Source organism: Cetorhinus maximus, chromosome 5 (assembly GCF_964194155.1).
Source record: "Cetorhinus maximus chromosome 5, sCetMax3.hap1.1, whole genome shotgun sequence".
NCBI lineage: Eukaryota > Metazoa > Chordata > Chondrichthyes > Lamniformes > Cetorhinidae > Cetorhinus > Cetorhinus maximus.
Window position 1 is genome coordinate 98,024,161 of NC_135883.1, and position 19,690 is coordinate 98,043,850.

At 41.3% G+C, this 19,690-nt stretch overlaps 2 protein-coding genes across 2 annotated transcripts in view; one reads left to right on the forward strand and one right to left on the reverse strand.

The window, feature by feature from the left end:
* nt5dc1 (5'-nucleotidase domain containing 1) overlaps positions 1 to 19,690 on the forward strand; it is a 644,476-nt gene that overhangs the window by 138,491 nt on the left and 486,295 nt on the right. The gene's annotated exons all lie outside the window — the stretch shown is intronic.
* LOC144680416 (uncharacterized) overlaps positions 1 to 19,690 on the reverse strand; it is a 137,729-nt gene that overhangs the window by 15,190 nt on the left and 102,849 nt on the right. The window contains 1 exon segment of the mRNA XM_078541384.1: positions 17,288 to 19,111. Coding sequence (XP_078397510.1) covers positions 17,288 to 19,111 — 1,824 coding nt within the window.

Genomic DNA, 19,690 nt, shown 5'->3' on the forward strand with positions numbered 1-19,690 from the left:
CATTGAAAGCAAACAAACTTTTTATATAGTTACCAAAACCCCACAAATGTATTGATCAGAAAGTTAATTCCTGGTCTCTCCTACTTGTGATTTACAGTATATATTTTATATTGAAATTATATATGGCTGTAATATCATTGTATGTTACCAGACAATACACTTTGTAAGGTTTATGAAATGTTGCTATTGTGTTCATTCCATTTCCTTTATTTGCCACACAACAGTGACTACAGTTAAAATGTACAGTGGTAGTGAAAATCACTATATAAATGCAAGTCCTTCTTCCTCCTCCTCCTCCTCCTCCTTCTGCTTTTTATAGATTGCCTAACATTGCATCTTTTGAATACACCATCCTTCTGTCTCAGTACAGGTAGAAGGGTATTATTTTTATTGGAAGTAATTAAAGTACTAGCACCACATCTTAAGAGAGAGGTACACGAGAATAAAATGACAAATTGATTGGATTTTCAGTATTGATTTATGTGATAAAGGCATGTTTTTTTTAAAAAAAAAATAGTGAATCATTTATTAGAACTCAAATTTAATTTGAACTGGTACTAAAATGCTACCTTGGGGTAATTTGAAGGTAGTAAATAAATGAACGTATGGATAAAACGAAATGGTAGCTGTGCTTGTCATCAAACAAACACACAAACTGTAATGTTTGCAAAAAGTATGCAATGTACCCCATTCAGAATTTAATTTCCTAACTCATTCACAGTTTGCAGATGTAATTTAATTCAGATCTCTCAACTTATTATGGTGTGTATCTTTGTTATTGTTTAATTAAATGTGTAATTGTTGTATAACTCTAGTTCATGTTTTGAATAAAGAAATGTATTTTTTTCTATTAACATTTTGTGGTTGTTTTTATGGTCAATTGATTTCATGATTTCTATATCCAGAATGTTTCAACACCCTACAATTATAGTGTTTCAGACTTTATGACTGAACATTCCAAAAATGACGAATGTTAAATTTAACTCCTGTAATGTAAGAAAGATAACACTTGGTGGTGCCCTTGTTTTAAAATAAAGTGAAAATTACAGAAATTCACATTTTACCACATATTAACTTAAATTTACTTGCAAAATGTATCTCTGGTTCTAAGAGCATTACTGCTCAGTAGGTAATGTTCAATCGGTTCAGACATTTAACTAAAATCAAAGCAGTATTGATTTGAATCAGACAAGAATGCAGAATATTGTAATTCTCTCCCATCCAGTTCTGTCACAAAGTGTCTCCCATCAGCTTCATCATTTTAGTCAAGAAAATGCATATCTCACAGGAAAAAAAGGATTGATCGGAACATAAGAACAGGAGTAAGGCCACTTAGCCCCTTGAACCTGTTTCACCATTTGATCAAATCATAGTTGATCTGTAGTTCCATTTACCTGCCTAAAGGTCCATATCCCTTCATACCCTTGCCTAGCAAAAATATATCGATTTCAGTCTTCAAAATTTCAAATTCAAATTTTGGTGGTTTATACTGCTGTTTAAAGTTGCAGAAGTCTACAGGGAATGGTGTGGTATGTGGCAAAGGCCATGGTTCTGGCTTCAACGGTCCTGTTCAGACCATTGCTCCCAGACATGGGTGCAGTCATAAAATCATGGAATGGGTACAGCACAGAGGAGGCCATTCACCCCTCTGTGTCCATGCTAGCTCCCTACAGGGGTACCTCATCTAATCCCACTTCCCTGCCCTCTCTCTGGCATGCTACACATTTTTCTCTTCCAATAATTATCCAATTCGCTTACAAAAGCCACAGTTGAATCTGCCTCCATCACGCTCTCCGGTAGTGGGTCCCAGATTATAACCACTCACTGCATTAAAAAAAGTTTTGCCTCATGTTACTTTTGGTTCCTTTGCCATTCTGGGTCACAATCTTCCACCAATGGGAATAATTTCTCTCTATCTGCTCTGTCCAGGCCCCTCATGATTTTGAGCACTTCATCAAACCTCCTCTCAACCTTCCCTTCTCCAAGGAGAACAGTCCCAGCTTCTCCATGTAGCTTGTCCATGTAACTGAAGTCCCTCATCCCTGGAACCATTCTCGTAAATCTTTTCTACACCCTGTCTAATGCCTTCACAACATTCTGAATTGTGGTGCCCAGAACTGGACACAATACACCAATTGAGGCCGAACCAGTGTTTTATAAATATTCATCAGACCTTCCTCGCTTTTGAGCTCTATATCTCTGTTTATAAAACCCATAATCCCCTGTGTCTTTTTAACCGCTTTCTCAACCTGCCTACTACCGACAATGATTTGTACACACACGTCCCCAGGGCCCTCTGCTCCTATACCCCTAGTAGAATTCTATCCTTTATTTATAAATGTATCAATTCACACTTATCTGCATTAAATTTCTATCCCCCTTAGCCTGCAACATGACAGGCAGAATGAGCAGCAGCAGCGAACAGGGAAGGACAAACTGTGTGAAGAAGGAGGATGAGGAGGTGGAGAAGGGCTCTCAACAGGAGACCATATTTGCCCAGGGTCCTAGGGAGCAATTCTCCTATCTCAACCGTAGTAAGTGTATTAGATGCCTTTGCATCAGCAAGGAGGTGTTTACTAAAACCTGCTACCTGTTCCTGCCTGAACTACAGCCTCAGAGCAGGGCGAGGACAGCATTACCAGTGGCTGTGATAGTGACCATAGCCTTGAACTTTTAAGTAAGTCAGGCTGGAGCAAATGAAAATTGTAGCATCTCTTAGTTTAATGTCCATTGTTGCATAAGGGAGATGATGTAAGTTTTGGGGGTTTTGAGGTATAAAACTCTTTTACTTAAAATATCCGAGTTCCAAATTTTTAGGGCAGCTTTTTCCAGTTGGCGAGCGGGGGCGGGGCCCACTCGCCGATGAGTAAAATGACACGGGGTGACGTTGGGCATGGCCCCGACGTCTCCCCGCGTCATTTAGATTTTCAGTTCGACGGGCGCGCAGCCAAGTTGGCTGAAGGCCCACTGACCTGTCAACGGCCTATTGAGGCCATTAAAAAGTAATTGAAATGATTAATGGACGTGCCTGTCCAACCTTAAGGTTGGTGGGCAGGCGAAGAGCCCAGGCGGCCTTCCGTAAAAGCATGAAACCTTATCCACAAGTTTCATGAGGGATTTAAAATTTTCAGAATATTTTTAAATAAAAGTAATGGACATGCCCCAACTCTTGTGACAGTGTCACATGAGGGGACATGTCAGGAAAATTTTTTATAACCTTTAAAAAATTTTTATAACTTCAACCAATCTCCCCGAGGTGGCACTTTGCCTCAGGGAGATCTGTGCGCTCTTTCACGTGCATGCACGAAAGAGCACACTCTCGGCTCAGGGAATGCCCCCCACCCCGCCCGCACAGGGAAAGCTCAGCGCTTCTGAGCAGACTACACGCTGGGCGGGCCTTAATTAGCTCGCCTCCATAAAATGGTGGCGTGCCCTCGACCGGGGGGAAAATGCTGCCCTTAATTTATTTAACAATGGGGCCCTCAGTTGTGCTTGACCTAACAAAATACGAATAACTAATATTTCTGAATCAAGTGGAATTTATTGAGCAAGATGTTACAGATACTTAACAAAAACAGTGAAGACAACATTGAAAGTTTTTATCCCTCAAGATCCTAGGGTTCCTTAAGTGCTGCCAGCACAGACAAAACCTGCCTTTTCTGTCTCTGAAGTGACGTTCTGTTGAACTGCGTATCAGAAGAATCATACTACAGAAGCAATAGTAAAAACTGTACCAACAAAGACTCCGATTTTCGAACTTTCATCCCTAATTCGGACAGTTCCTTTTCCTTATTTGGAAATAGTCCAAATTAACCTCTTTCATTGGCTTAGGGTGAAGATCATCTGGTGTCACCCCACCTCTGTAACTAGAGCCATGTAGACTGAAGACAAATGTGCATCTCTTATTCAAAAACAAAAATACCTGGAAAAACTCAGCAGGTCTGGCAGCATCTGCGGATAGGAGCACAGTTAACGTTTCGAGTCCGAATGACCCTTCAACAGAACTAAGTGTGCATCTCTTATTCCCTGGGCCCCTGGAGGTACAGTCTATTGTGAACAAATGACACATCCTCGGAGATACAGAGCAGTTGTACAAACAATGTTACATCCTCTTATCAATAACACAACTTATTGTAAACAATTCATAACAACATGCTAACCCATTCTCATGGATACTTAGACAATTAAGAGTAATATTCCTACCATAATATCAGGACCATAATTTCTTCCTTTTAAAATAGAGGTGTTCTGTCCTACAGATATGGCTAATCAATTAAGGCAGTTAATAATCTAAAACTTAATAATACACATGGCTCTTGTTTAAAGGCAAGGTGTCATACTGAGTTCAAGCTGCTGAGCTCAAACCTTTTGTTTATTTCTTTAAAGGTGACAAAGAAGCCCTCAATAGCACATTGTGTAGTTAAAACAAATACAATTCCTTGAACCCAGACTTCTCCGCACCTTTAAAGTTAATTGGTTCATCAAGAATTGTTTCCTACAAGTAACTGCCTTCATGTTCCTAGCCTGCCTTAACTGTTTAAAAGGTGGTCACGATAAAATCCATAAATGTGACTTCAAATCAACGTAGAACCAAAAATTAGTAGTATTATCAAAACCTTGCAGTGACTAGCGCTCTGAATGCAAAAAGAGGTGACTACATTTCATTCATTCCAGAGAGCAGCAAGCAGAGTGAGCAATGGCTTTGCCAGATTTGCAGACTTCCCTATGGTGCAGGAAGCCATTAATGTCATCAAGCAGATGATTAAGGTCCTAAAGTAATGCTTCTGCTGCTTGGACAGCTCTGAAGGAGTCATGCAGTATTCACCAGAGGATATTTTATGATTCGTTGTGGTTTACTGATTCCTGCATAACCTCGCCATCATGAAGGTACAGGCCTTGTCACCAGGTATATGCTGAGGAGGATGAGGAAGAGGAGGCAACCGGCACATCCCCTTTTAGGCCCAGCTGTCTGTCATTGGCTCATATGGCTGTGGTACCCATGAATACAACCTTAAATCTCCATTTGCCTATAGCCTGACACCTTACCATCCTTCTGTTACTGACCAATCATGGTACGATCTTGGCAACAATGCTGAAATAATTGCCCATGACAAAAGCATTTTTAAACCAACTTTTATCAAACAAACTATCCAACATCCTGTACAAAAGCCAACTGACCTACTAATCCCCATTGTGAATTCCCTGAGTGACTGTCTTCTATGTACCTTTGACTGTCCCAATGCTCCTACTGTTACCCCAGTGACTGCAGTATGTCTAGTGGAGCAGACTAGCCTTGCAGGTCGATCGCGAGCAATTCTGGCCCTCAGACTTCGGACAGTGCCACCTCAGCACAGTTGGTAGCAGCCTTGGCTGGCTGGCTGACGGGCAATATTAGGGCACTGGTGGACTGGCAGTGGTGAGAGGACAAATGCTATCATCATGCCACTCCCCTGGGCAATGGTAGCAACATTTTAGAGGACAGATTATTGGGACTGCTATGAAATCCGGCAAACCCCTTTGTGCACTGGTATCTGCGGCTGATGACAGCAATCTGAACTTTCATGCAGCACTTGGAAGCTGAGACATGGGTCATCAGATGCTGCATCATGGCTGGGTCCAAAAGTGTGCTAATGGATTTGACCACCACTTCTATGTTGGAAAGGATGGGCTTCACAAGCTCTGCGCTAAGCCCTATGTCAAGTTGGTGCTGGATTCCTCCATGCTCTCTGACAGTTGCTGCAAACTCGCTGGCAGGCCTCCCAATGCAACTAGCATTTCAGTGTACATACTTGTCAGCCTTTTTACTAGGCTTCCCTATCCAAGTCATCAGTGACAGGACATGTTTGCAACCTTGCCCTCTGGCAAACTGGCTCCTGGTACTCTTTCCCCTGCCCTTGTTGCAGGCCACGCGTGTCCGTTGTCTCACCTAAGTGTGTGAGGGTGAGATGGGCACAGATGAATAATGCTGAGTTATGATAAAAGGTCGCCGGCCTGAAACATTTACCCTATTTCCCTCTCTTGACCTACTAAGTATTTCCAGTAGTTTATGTTTTTATTTCATGAATGTTGCATTTGAGTCATGATTGGCAGTTGAGAGATGGGGGTATGGTACTTTGGGTAGAATGTGAACCTTAGAGCCGATTGGTGAGACATGGCATTTAATGATGAATTTACTGACCTTCATCAATCATGTAAGTTCACTGAATTTTTTGCAGCACTTCATCCAAGTCCTTGGGGCTAGACTCCTGGCATTGACCGCCATAGATATCTAGTCCTATTGCCTTTGCAAAGTTTGTTTGGAGGGACACCTGGCCCTCTTTAGATGAGGAGAGATGTCACCTCTCCCCAAGTCCTGCACCAAGACCTTCAGTGCAGTGTTGGAAGATGTTGGAGTCTAACCTCTGCCATCAATCCATGTTCTTCTAGCTTCTGTTCTCTTTTGTCACCACTTCCAGCACCTGCTCCAACCAGAATGGATCTCTTTAAGTTTTGTAGGCTGACTTTAAGAAGTGTAGGAAAACTCAATTGCTTGCTAGTTAGCCCCAGTTTATGTGCTGCCTGTTTCGCTGAATTGTATATTGCAATTCCCATGTCTGTTTTCAGGCCTTTTGAATTTTGCAGCCTTTTGACTCCTTTGGAGATTCATTAAGAGAATGTTGAATGGTTCTGCAGTAACTTTTCCTGACATGTTTTCCAGCTTTTGTGTTTGTGTGTGTGAGTGTGTGAGAGAGAAATTTAATTAAGCTGGGAAAAAGATTGATAAGAGCCAGGTTGTCTGGGGGGTTGGAAACATGAGAAGGATAGAGGTGCTAAGTTTGAGGTACAAGTAAATAGGTTAGATTTAACATTTGCATTTTTAGTTAAGTTCAGAGTTTGTTTGAATATCAAAGGGGAGTCTGAGGTGCAAAGAAAGATGTTTGCGCCTTTCAAGAGTTCCGTAGACTATAAATAGTAGTGGGGATATTATATTTTATTGACCCGAAAGCAAAGACAAGATAGAGACATGAAAGATTTTACATTTGGAAGGGTTTGAGCTTCAAAGAGGTGTGAAAACAATGAAACCTGAAATAAAAACAGGAAAGAAAGGTATTTTAGAATTGCTGTTGAGCTGGAGTTATGGAGATAGGTGGAGATAGCTGGAGCTCTTTGAGCTGTTGAGCTATAGCTGGTGCTCTGGGCTGGGAAAGGATGCAGTTTGAATTCACGCGTCCAATCAAGGCAGAAAAGTCTTGGGCTGCAGCAAGCAGTTTTAATATGAAGTGGATTCTGCCACACAGTGGAAGAAGGTAGAGGTCATGTGATATGTCTTCATTGAAGCTACAGCAGTTTGCCTTGTGTAATATTACTGGATTTGATAATAGACATCTATAAGGGAGTGTTGCCTGGGGTTTACTTGTGGGCTTGACCAAGTAGAGAGTTTTTGGGGGAATATTTTGTAAGACTGACCTTAATTGTGTAACTGTAATCTTGTGTGCTTAAGTTTTATTTTTGTTAATAAAACTTTTACTTTTAATTTTTAAAATCCCAAAAGTGTTACTGTACCTCTTACTGTTGAGATCGGCATGTCTTCTTCTCAGGTTCAGAATACAAAAATAAATTTTATGGCCCGTAAAGTAAGTTCCCCTCTGGGATTTGGTTTGCGCAGCAATTAACACCAGCTATGGTCATAACAGTGACTGGTATCTTATCACTGTATGCATTTATTCAATGATTGGCTATTATTGTAACAACTAAAGGTAAGTAATCATCAGCAGCATGCATTTATGATTAATAACATTGAATTGTGCAGGTATATAACATTCAAATTAATTATTTTGACAGAGTTAACCTGTTTCTTGGACATAAACCTACCCTGTTACCTAGTTTCTTATAGATGCTGGAGCCCTTACAAAATATAATGTTAAATCAGTGAAGGAAAGAAAAATGAGAATGAACTTGCATTTACACAGTGTGCAAGATGTATTTTTGTGACCATAAAGAAGTTTTTTCCTGCAAAAATGTTATCTTAAACACAGAACTTGTATTTATCTAAGCCTGGTACTTCTTCTGGGAAGGAGTTTCTCCATTGGGAGATTGATAGAACCTCTAGAGAAACAGAATAAGCGGATTTATGCTGGTTTCTTGAAGGTTTCCGTAACATTATGGTAAGAGATCAGGGGAACCCTGTATAAATTCAAGGCAACTAGCCCCACATCACATCCCAAAGTACTTCGCACCCTGTTGAGTCATTGTTGTTATGTGGATAATCATGGTTGCTAACTTGTGCATGGCAAACTCCCGCAAGTAAATCTGGTTTTACTGGTGTTGATTAAGAGACAAATGTTGGCCAGGAAACAAGGAGAGTTTCCTGTTTTTTTTCCTATAAGCTCCACAGTGAACAGGCAGATGGCATCTTCGTTTAACATCCCATCCAAAAGACAACACTTGCTTGGCACTGCATTGCTCAACTCCTGTAGTGGGGCTCAAACCTACAATCTTCTGACTCAAAAGAGACAATGCGACCCACTGATCAATTTGATGTTTTACAGTGCAAATAACTGCTGTTTGAGATCAGTGGAAATAAATGTAGCTTGTTTAAAATGTTAGTTATTTGGCATAAAAACTATTCCAGCTAAAGTGCCCTGGCAACTTAAACATACAAAATGTTTTTTTAAAGTCTGTGAATTATGTTTTTAACTTTTTACAGATGCCACCTATTTTTAAACTAAGTTGTTTGAGTTGGTGGTTAGAACATAGGGAAGTTAGGAACATGAACATCGCAAATGCACACCCCTTTAGTTAATCTTGGCCCCATCTCCCTACCTTCTGTCCTTTCTTTCATCCTCTCTTTCTCCAAAACCTATTCAGATGCCTATTGAACTCAATTAAGGAGTTTGCTTCAATCACTTTTTCCTCATAATAATCTTCAAAAAATGCCTGTTATCCTTGTTTGAAATAGTTGAGCTTGAATTCGCTATTCTCTCAACATTTTAAAAAAACATTGAGTTATTTTTAAGTCACAAAATGACAGAATTGTGACAGTGCAGAAGGAGGCCATTCAGCTCACGATGTCTGCACCGGCTCCCTGAATGAGCAGTTCACTTAGTGCCATTTTCCTGCCTTCTCCCTGTAACCCTGCACATTCATTCTTTTTAGATAACTCTCTAATTTCCTTTAGAATGCTTCAATTGAACCTGCTTTCATCACACTCTCAAGCAGTGCATCCCATACCTTAACCAGTCTCTGTGTGAAAGAGCTATTCCTCATGTCACTTTTGCTAATTTTACCAATTACTTTCAATCTGTACCCTCTCATTCTTAATCCTTTCATTAGTGGGAACAGTTCTATCTACTCTGTCCAGACCCCTCATGACTTTGAATACCTTTATCAAATGTCCTCTCAGCCTTATTTTCTCCAAGGAAAACAGCCCCAACTTCTCCAGTCTATCTTCATAACTGTCCCTCATCCCTAGAATCATTCTCATGAATCTTTTCTACACTCTCTCCAATGTCTTCACATCCTTCCTAGCCCAGAACTGGACACAGGACTTCAGATGAGGCCGAATTATCTTTGCTACTAGGTCTTATACAAGTTCAGCATAACCTCCTTGCTCCGGTACTCAATGCCCCTATTAATAAAGCCTAGGATACTGTATGCTTTATTAACCACACTCTCAATCTACCCTACCACCTTCACTGATTTATGCACATATGCACCCAGGTTCCCCTGCTCCTGCACCCCTTTATTTTATATTTTCTCTCCATGTTCTTCCTACCAAAATGAATCACTTCATGTTTCGCCACATTGAACTTCATCTGCCATCTATCCGCCCATTCCACCAACTTGCCTATGTCCTTTTGAAGTTCTCCACTATCCTTCTCACAGTTCACAATGCTACCAAGTTTTGTATCATCTGCAAACGTTGACATTGTGCCCTGTACACCAAGGTCTAGGTAAGTAATATATATCAGGAAAAGCAAGGGTCCCAACACTGACCCCTGGGAATTCTACTAGAAACCTTCCTCCAGCCTGAAAAACATCCGTTAACCACTGCTGTCTCTTTCCTGTCATTCAGCCAATTCTGTATCCATGTTGCTACTATTTCATTTATTCTGTGAACCACAATTTTGCCCACAAGTCTGTTGTGTGGCACTGTATCAAATGCCTTTTGAGAGTCCATGTATACCACATCAATTGCATTGCCCCCATCAAACCTCTCTGTTACCTCTTCAGAAAGCACCAGCAAGTTAATTAAACACGATTTTCCCTTAAAAAATCCATGCTGGCTTTTCTTAATTAACCCACATTTGTCTATATGACTCTTAATTTTTTTCCAGAATTATTGTTTCTAGAAGTTTCCACACTACCGAAATTGAACTGATTGGCCTGTAGTTGCTGGGCTTATCTTTATCCCTGTTTTAAACAAGGGTGTAATGTTTGCAATTCTCCAGCTCTCTTGCACCACCCCTGAGTCTAAGGAAGACTGAAAAATTATGGCCAGTGTTTTAGTATGAAAGTTGTTTCACTTCAGCCTCCATCCTTTGCTTTGAAAATGCCTTTAAGACATCTGAAACATTCTTTATAATTACAAAGACTGGGGGAGTTGATTTTCCTCTGGCCTGATTGGGTAATTGATAGCTGCAGTATATTACAGGCAAACCTCAGTGGGGAAAAGTCCATCAGCTATAATTGACTTAGCCCAGTTGCCTCTTGACACAAATCTGGGCAATGTAGTGGAGGCAGAGACCCAATGCAATGTTCCCCCAGGCAAAATGAAAAAAAAATGTCTACCCACAGCTATCATCCGACTTGTCAAAGCACACTAAAATATTTAAGGGCGTGTCCTTTGTTTGGTGACCAATACTGTACACAATCCTCCAGAGAGGCTGTAACCAGTGCTTTAACTGATAAAAACATAATTTCTTTTGATTTGTATTCTGGCCTTTTTGTCAATGCAAATCAGTATCTATTTTACCATTTTACCACTTCTGGCACGTCATTTGTATTCCTGTAGAAGTTGAAAATTCACCAGGTGAAACTACTATCCATTTCCTATTTTTAAACCAATATTCCTTTGATCACTGATTCTGTGATTTACCATGGCCATTAATTTCTTATATAAAATGTTGCCCCAATGCCCAAATCTATTTTGAAAATCGAAATATATAAGATCCACTGCATTCTTCTTCCTCAACTGGTAATTGGAACCTGCCTCTCATGGATTGGTCTCTTCAGCCATGTAAAAGTGCATCATATGAAGCTATTCCATCCCTGTTGATTTGCTGCATGTCCATTACCTTATGTAGATGGAAGCAGATATGTAGATGATGATATGACCTGGTAATCACAATCATCAAAATAGCCAGCATGTTACTTTCAGCAATGTTTCTGGATCCCTTTTCAGTAATACAATTATCTTTGCCACTTGCTAGAAATGTTACAAATATTTGTTAATGTATATCTCAATTTTTGTCATTCGTGCAGTCTCTGGCTCTGACTACACCGTTTTTCATTCATAGGAATAACTTCTTGCTTACCTCATCATTACATTATGTCTGAGTTGCCTTGAAGAGGCACTAAAATCAACTTGCATTCACCTCATTTTATTGGAAGGGTGGAAGGATATTTACACTAAAGATAGATCAATCAAAGTTACAGGCATCAGTTCTTATGAGTTCTAATCACAATGTCATAATCTCTCTTTTCTCTTTCTGACTAATCTGGCTCTGTAATTCCAGCATTTTACCTGCTAATTTTATACTTCCGGTAATTTTAATATGTGGTTGCCTTTGATAACAATGATCAAGGTACTATGTTCCAATATCACCTGCCTCCCTAACAGAACATCTTTAGCATTGGCTTCTTTTCCTACCTCTGCACAGTCAGTTTTTTAATCACCCAAGTATTCATCCTTTTCCCCTCCTGATTCTCATACTTACTATTTTTTGGCAATATAATTCACACACAAGGGAACAGCCCACAGCTACAGCCCACAGCTACAGCCCACGGCTACAGCCCACAGCTACAGCCCACAGCTACAGCCCACGGCTGTACACTGATGACACCCAGCAGAACTTCACAACCGCCTTTTGACAGCAGAACTTCACAACCACCTTTTGACTTCTCAGTTGTCTAATATCCAGTTTTGGATGTGCTGTTAGTTCCTGTAGCATTACGGTAAACTTTGGGGAAACTGGAACAGTTTTCCATAGTCACCTCTGTAAATTCTGTACCTTTGCCAGTGACTCCACCTCCCTCCCCAGCCACTGATTGAGGCTGAACCAGTTTGCTATTTTTGTGTTCTGTTCAAGCCTAAGCTGAGTTTGCAATGTACGCCTCCCCTTTTACAAAGATGACCTACTTCAATCTCTAATATCTACTGTCTTCACTCATACATTCACCCATATATCTTTGTCACCTGCAGATTTGATTATTCCAGTGCTCTTGTGCTTTCTTCCCAACACCATCAACCATACACTTCAGGTTTCTAATTTTTTGTTGCCTATGTCCTATACTGCAGCAAGTCACACCCAATCATTACGCCTACCCTCACTGACCTACATTGGTTCCCAGTCCCAAAAGCCTCAAATTTTAAATCCTTATTCTTGTGTTGAAATCTCTTCATAGCCTTACCCCATTATAGTCTCCTCCAGCCACTTTCCTGCCTGCTGCCCCCCACCCCCACCCATCCCCATCCCCATCCCCATCCCCAAAACCAAGTTCACCTTCCTCTGCCCCTGGCATCTTTACACCTCCAGTCATGTCCTCCCCTCATTAGTGATTGTAGCTTGGTCTCTATCCTCTGAATTCCCACTCTAAACTCCTGAGCCTCTATCTCTCTCCTTCTTTAGGTGCCCCCATAAAACCCAACTTTTTGACCAAACCTTTTGGTCACATCCTAATATGTGTTCTTTGGGTTAGTGTCTACTTTTCTTCATGTGCGTATGAAGCACGTCGGAAAATTTTGTATGCTGCAAATGCAATATATATGAAAAATGTGTATTAATTTTAACTTTTCAATAGATGAGAGTTATCACTATCTAACCAATTAATCAAGATTGACCGCAAGCACAATGGTGGGATGTTGAGTTTAATCAGAGTTTAAGAAGCAATATCACACACTAGTTACATAGCAAAAAGCATGACTGGGATAAGTAGTGAATATCGGTCCAGATTGGGCAGGATGGCTGACACTCCTGAACAGCTATCTCTTCTTATTCTTCTTCCACCTCTCTTTTTGGTGCCCCAAGCCTTTTTGACTTCTTGAACCACTCAGGAGTGTTGGACCAGAGTTTTCCTTGAGAGTTCATTTCCACTGTCTACTGCACCGAGGTCTGTCAAAGACTCTTACTTTATACCCTTTTTTAGGGCTAGGCAACTGGATAAATTATTCAAAAGGCTTTCATGAACTATAATGATACACTTTATTTCAAAATACCCTATAAAACATTGAGTTCTTTGTCCAAACCGTTGGTTGAATAGCCCACCTTTAATATCATTTAGCTGCCATTATCTTCTTGAGCCTTCACACATACATTCTGGCCTTGATCAATCACCCTTATCTCATCTTTTCCTTCTTGCATCTCAGGCTGTTCTCCCTAACCAGTTTCATCCCCCCAGTAACATTAGATCTCTGGCCTCAAATTAATCTCAAAAATTCATTATTTGTATTTATCCCACTATCGGTCATTTACGTCTAAGGCAATTTATGTGAACTGTTAACGAGCTGTTCATTATGGCCATTTAGTTCGGCTGTTCTTATTTCTTACCAGACTGTTAAGCCATGGGGCTGAATTTTCCCCCCGTTGTGGGGGTGGGTTGTGCGGGGGTGGGCAGGAGCAGGCGTGAACCCGATCGGCGCCCCCAATAGGGTGCACGCCGCCATTTTACGTGGTCAGGCCAATTAAGGCCCACCCAGCGTGACGCACACCCAGAAATGCTGAGCGCTCCCTGTGTGAGTGGGGGGGATTCCCTGAGTCGAGCACGGAGGTGCCACAGGGAGATTAGTTTAAGTCTTGAAAAATGTAATAAAGGTCAAAAAAAGGACATGTCCCCGCATGTGAAACTGTCACATGTGCTGGAACATTTTTTCAAAACATTTCATTTAATGAATGAACCCTTCATGAAGCCTCATCCTGCCCGTGGATGAGATTTCATGAAAAATGCGAAGGCCGCCTGGGCTTTTCGCCTGCCTGCCAACCTTAAGGTTGGGCGGGCAGCATTCTTAACAGCTTCAATTACTTTGTTAATGACCTTAATAGGCCTTTGACAGTTCGGCGGGTGCGCAGCTGACACGGCTGCGCTCCCGCCGAACTGACAATCTAAATGACGCGCGTTGACGTCGGGATGCCCGCGCGTCATTTTACGCGCCAGCGAGCGGGCCCTTCTCCCGCTCGCCGACGGGAAAATTCTTCCCATGGTGTTGTTCACTAAAGTAACTTTTATTCTGCTTCCACACGCAAATGAACTCATGTACTTCAGCAAGCATCTTAATTAAGCAAAGTTAAATGAAAAGCCTAGTGCAGCTTTGTACTAGGGTTAGTTGTTTTAAGTACTTGCCCAGTTGCTCTCCCACTAGGCCTGGTCTGTCCATGGGCTCCTTTACGGGCTAGGTACCGTTGTCATCATCTAAGAATAATCATTCCACAAGCTTTGTTTCTAGTGAAATGAAACTTTGGGCAGTTTCCAGTAAAACAATATCCTATTTCTCTGAAGAAGGGTCATACGGACGCGAAACATTAACCCTGTTTCTCTCTCCACTGATGCTGTCGGACCTGCTGAGTTTTTCCAACATTTTCTGTTTTTATTTCAGATTTCCAGCATCCACAATATTTTGCTTTTATCCTATTTCTTCACCTATTTCAAGCTTAATGTGTGTACATACACATAGATATATACACAGTTATATTTGAACCTTAATTTCTAATTTTTAGCGTGTATTGTTGCAATAGACGTTAATAACTATTACTATGCATGATATATACATTCCCTAAGTGTGATCAGATTTAATTAAGTCAGCCCAATCAGAAAAATCTATCACTTGTGTGTTTGGCTCATCCATTCAAATATATTATGTATGTGGTGTTCTGTTTATATAGTGACTAGTAATTTTAGTTTTTATGATTTGATTAAAGAGATAAATGGAAAATGTGCATTATGACATGTACATAATCATAGAGGAGAGCTATGTGTAATTCTTTCTTTGTTATAGTTGGGTTGGGTGTGACTCTTGTGCTATTTTGCAGTGATGACCCAGAGGTGGCTGTGTTCGAAATGCAGTCAGCTAGTTGAAAAGCCTGGACATCTTTGAAGATTATAAATCTAAAATCCACAGTTGGACTTGAATCTCTCTGCACTGTTGAGGCTGGTTTTTTCCTAAATTTGGGAAGGATAATGATTTTGGATTCCAATATAACAGCATAATGTTATAATATAGCAACAAAGCATTGACTTTTAATTGAGAAAGTGTACTTTTTCCTATTTTTCTCTTCCTCGCCTGAGTGAGTTAAAATCCTGCTGGGGTCAACAACAAACATCTGCCAAATTGGCCAATCTACATGAGCCTGTGACATTGAGTGTTGGCAGTCTGTTTGTCGGGGGGGCATTATTGCTGAACACAGTTCAGTTCACAATTGATGTCTATTACCCAAATCCAGTATAGTTCCACTTTGTGAACTTAGTTCTATCAAATATCGGCCCTGAATTTTCACTGTGGTTTCACTGGACTTCCATAGAGTGACAACAGGAAATAGGCAGAACCTCTGTAGATTTTCAGGATCATAAGCTTAATTATAACTAAATATGTTGTGTTTAACATGGATAACAGTCTTCATTCAGAGGCTCATGCTGTGCCAGTTTTATTGCAAAAGGAAGTTGGGTTATTTATGTCAAATAAGCAAACCTGTTTTATTCCAGTTTCAAAAATTTATTTGACAAAATGTATTAAAAGTTTATGCAGTAGTAAAACAGTATGATTTTATATCTAGTTTCTTACAGTTCATTTTAAAAGTTGTCCATTATGACAGTATTTGTAACCTCAGATGTGATTGGTGCAAGCTTTCTGTTGCCGCTTTTGTCTCCCTGTCTGAAGGTGGTGACTCATTTGAGACACATTTCCATGGATGCCAGCAGTTCTCTGATACATCAATTAATTGGTGATTGATTCATCTGTGTGCTTCCAGAGTATCTAATTTGGACATGTTACTGTGTTGACACTGTAGCTAAGCCTACTCTTGTGACCAGGTGATATGTGCATGCTCCAGCAGTGTTCACTAGAATACTGCTTCAGATTACAAAGCCTGCTTCATTAAATCCCACCAAAGACTATCACTATCTGACCTCCCTCCCCCCGCCCCACCCAACCACAATGCCCCCAGCCCTACCACTCTACCCTTTTTTGGCTTACAAACTCTGAGATCAGTAGTGGTGTTTTCACTGCCAAAGTGGCTGATAAATAATTGCACAGATCGTGGATCAAAGCTTGGACATTCCAGGCCTGTATATTTTAATGACATACAAACAAATAGAAAGTTTCTAAACATTGAAAAATTGTTAATCATTAGAAAAAAATATTTACATTTTCTTTTGAATAAATACTTTTAAAATACTTTTACTCTGAATAGCAGTTGTTGGTTATAAACTGCGTAAGTAAAATTCATGAACACTAAAATGGTGTACACCAATGATGAAATGGAGAAAAGAGTGGTGCTAGCCTAAAACCTAGAAACAAAGAAAAACAGAATTACTGTAATTTTGAGCATAGGTTTGAAAATGGGGAAGATTGCAGTCTCTTTTTAGGTAGGAAACAATAGAGAAGGTTAAAGATTGATTCCATATTACCAAAATATATTTTCTTGCTTTGACATATTTTCCACGAAGATGCTGATACAGAAAAGAACATAATGATGTCACACAGACTGAACTGCTTTTTGCTAATGTACAATGGCTAATGCAAATTTTTGCTTCATGAAAGTAAAAAGCTACAAAAATACATACATTTATTTCTGCTACAGTATGTGTCATCGCACCAGTGTATTTCTGTGTATGCTATGTTTTGGTAAACATAGATGATTCAGGGACATATGCTTAGTATAGGAAGATAAACATTGGTTGCACAGATATAATTGTGTATTAAAATGATACCTTGGTGACTTATGAACTTGACCTTTGTTTCAGGTAATCATGCGTTTTAGTCCCGATTGGTTCCTTAATGGGGTTGCATTGTTTATCAATTCAGATACATCCTCAGAAAACCTGATCTGATTCATTACTCAGAGTTGCTTTTCTTCAATTGGTATAAATCATGAGGGGCTAATTAAAAACCCTGAGAAGGATGACTGTTTCTCATCAGATGAATATAAACCATTAGCTTCCTCTGAAGGAAGCAGGACGTAGACTTGATCATTTTCATGTAGGTGTACTATAGCACTTCCTGAGGCCTGATCAACATACCCTTTTGTATAATCATCATATGTTTGCAATATGGGCTTCCCATTTTTATATAATGAAACCCAAACATTTGCCCCCTTGATTTGCACATGGTAACTAAATTGGTAAAGGCCTGATACCTCACATGTAAAAATGCCAGATGATGGATCATAGTTATTATTTGAATTGGTCAATAGTACGTCAAATATTATTGGTTGCCTCACTGGTGGATATGGCCTAGAAAGAGTGGCTGTAAAAGCCGGAATAGGGCTCAACAATCCTGGTGGTGGCTGTACAGACTTTTCTGGTTGTACAAAAATTTCGCCAGGTAAACCTGGTGGACCGGGGAGACCCGGCGGACCTGGAGCACCTTCTGCTCCTGTTCGTCCAGGTGCCCCAGGTGTCCCCTTAGTTATTTCCCTGCTGATGAGACCTGGAGGACCTGGCATTCCTGGTTTTCCTGGTGCACCATTTATTCCAGGAGTCCCTTGAGAACCTGGCAACCCAGGTAAACCTTTATGACCAGGTATTCCAGCTGGCCCTCGCAATCCTACTGCACCTGGAAAACCTAATGGACCTTGAGGACCAGGAGACCCAGGTCTTCCAGGTTCCCCAGCTGCACCAGTAAGACCAATATCACCTTTTTGGCCGGCTGGTCCAGTTGCTCCTGGTGGGCCCTGTGAACCTGGTTTCCCTGGAAGTCCTGATATTCCTGGAGCACCAGTTGGCCCTCGCTCACCCTTTGATCCAGGGTACCCTTGTGCACCCATGTGCCCTGGTACACCTTTTACTCCTGGTGCACCGGGAATCCCTTGTAAACCCCTTGGGCCTTGTGATCCTGGCACACCAGCTGCTCCCACCAATCCAGGATCTCCTGACTTGCCGATTGGTCCTATCTCTCCTTTCTTTCCAGGATATCCAGGGTAGCCTACAGGACCAGGTTCTCCTTTGGACCCTGGTATACCTGGTTTTCCAATACCTGGCAATCCTGGTGCCCCTGGCAAACCTTGTACGCCAGGGTGACCTTTAAGACCAGGGGGCCCTGGCAATCCAGGTACACCAGCTGCTCCAGCCTTTCCAATTCCAGTTGCTCCAGGTGGTCCTGGTAGTCCTTTGTGGCCTGGTGCACCTGTAAAACCAGATGGGCCTGGTGGCCCCATTTCACCTTTTTTACCTGGTTCACCAGGAAGACCAGGGATACCTGATTTACTTAATCCTACTGGCCCAGGGATTCCTTGTGGCCCTGGTGGCCCAGGCAGCCCCTTTTTACCAGAAATCCCTGGAATTCCAATTCCTTTATCACCCTTTTGCCCAGGGAGGCCTGGATAACCTGGGTGTCCTTTTGCCCCAGGTAATCCTGGTACGCCTGGAGAACCTGCTGACCCTTGTGGACCTGGACTACCAACAACAGACAATCCAGTTGGTCCAGGATTTCCTGGAGGTCCTGGACTACCTCTTTGCCCTTGCATCCCTTGAATTCCTTTATCACCTTTTGGTCCAGGATATCCTATTCTGCCTGATGGTCCTGGTGCTCCTGGATTGCCTGGCGACCCCTTTAAAGTCAGTCCTTGTGGCCCTGGTTGTCCTGGATTACCAGGAGGTCCGACCAACCCAACTCCTGGCTTTCCTGGATATCCCGTTTGGCCTGGGGGCCCGCTGGGCCCTGGGGGCCCAGGTGGTCCTGGTGGTCCTGGATCTCCTCTTACTGTGAAAGTAGAAAATAAATTCCTTACATTGCCGTAGTATGTTAAATATAGTGTAATTTTTTCGCAAACAGATTGATTATTATTTTCACCTTAATACGCTGAAAAATGATCATTATTAAGCCAAGTCCTATTTCATATATATACAAGTGGCCATTGTAAGTAAATTAAAAGCGCTTATCTTACACTAGCTTGAGAAGCGAAACATGCACCATTTTAAATAGGGCAGAAATGGGGCCAGGAGTTTCTGCTATGTTGCGCTGGGTTTCTCAATGTTGTTTGCCCAAAATCGAGGAAACAACAACAACTGGTACTTATATAGCGCCTGTAACATAATAAAGTGTCACAAGTGCTTCACATGGGAATTCTAAAACAAAAGATGACACTGAGCCATATAAGGAAGTATTAGGGCAGGTGATCAAAAACTTGATTAAAGGTGTTAGTTTTGAGGAGTATCCTAAAGAAGGAAAGCGAGATAGAGAGGCAGAGAGATTTAGGGATGGAATTCCAGAGCTTGGAATCCAGACAGCTGAAGGCACGGCGATCAGCGCTGGAGTGATTAAAAGTTGGGATCCTCGAGA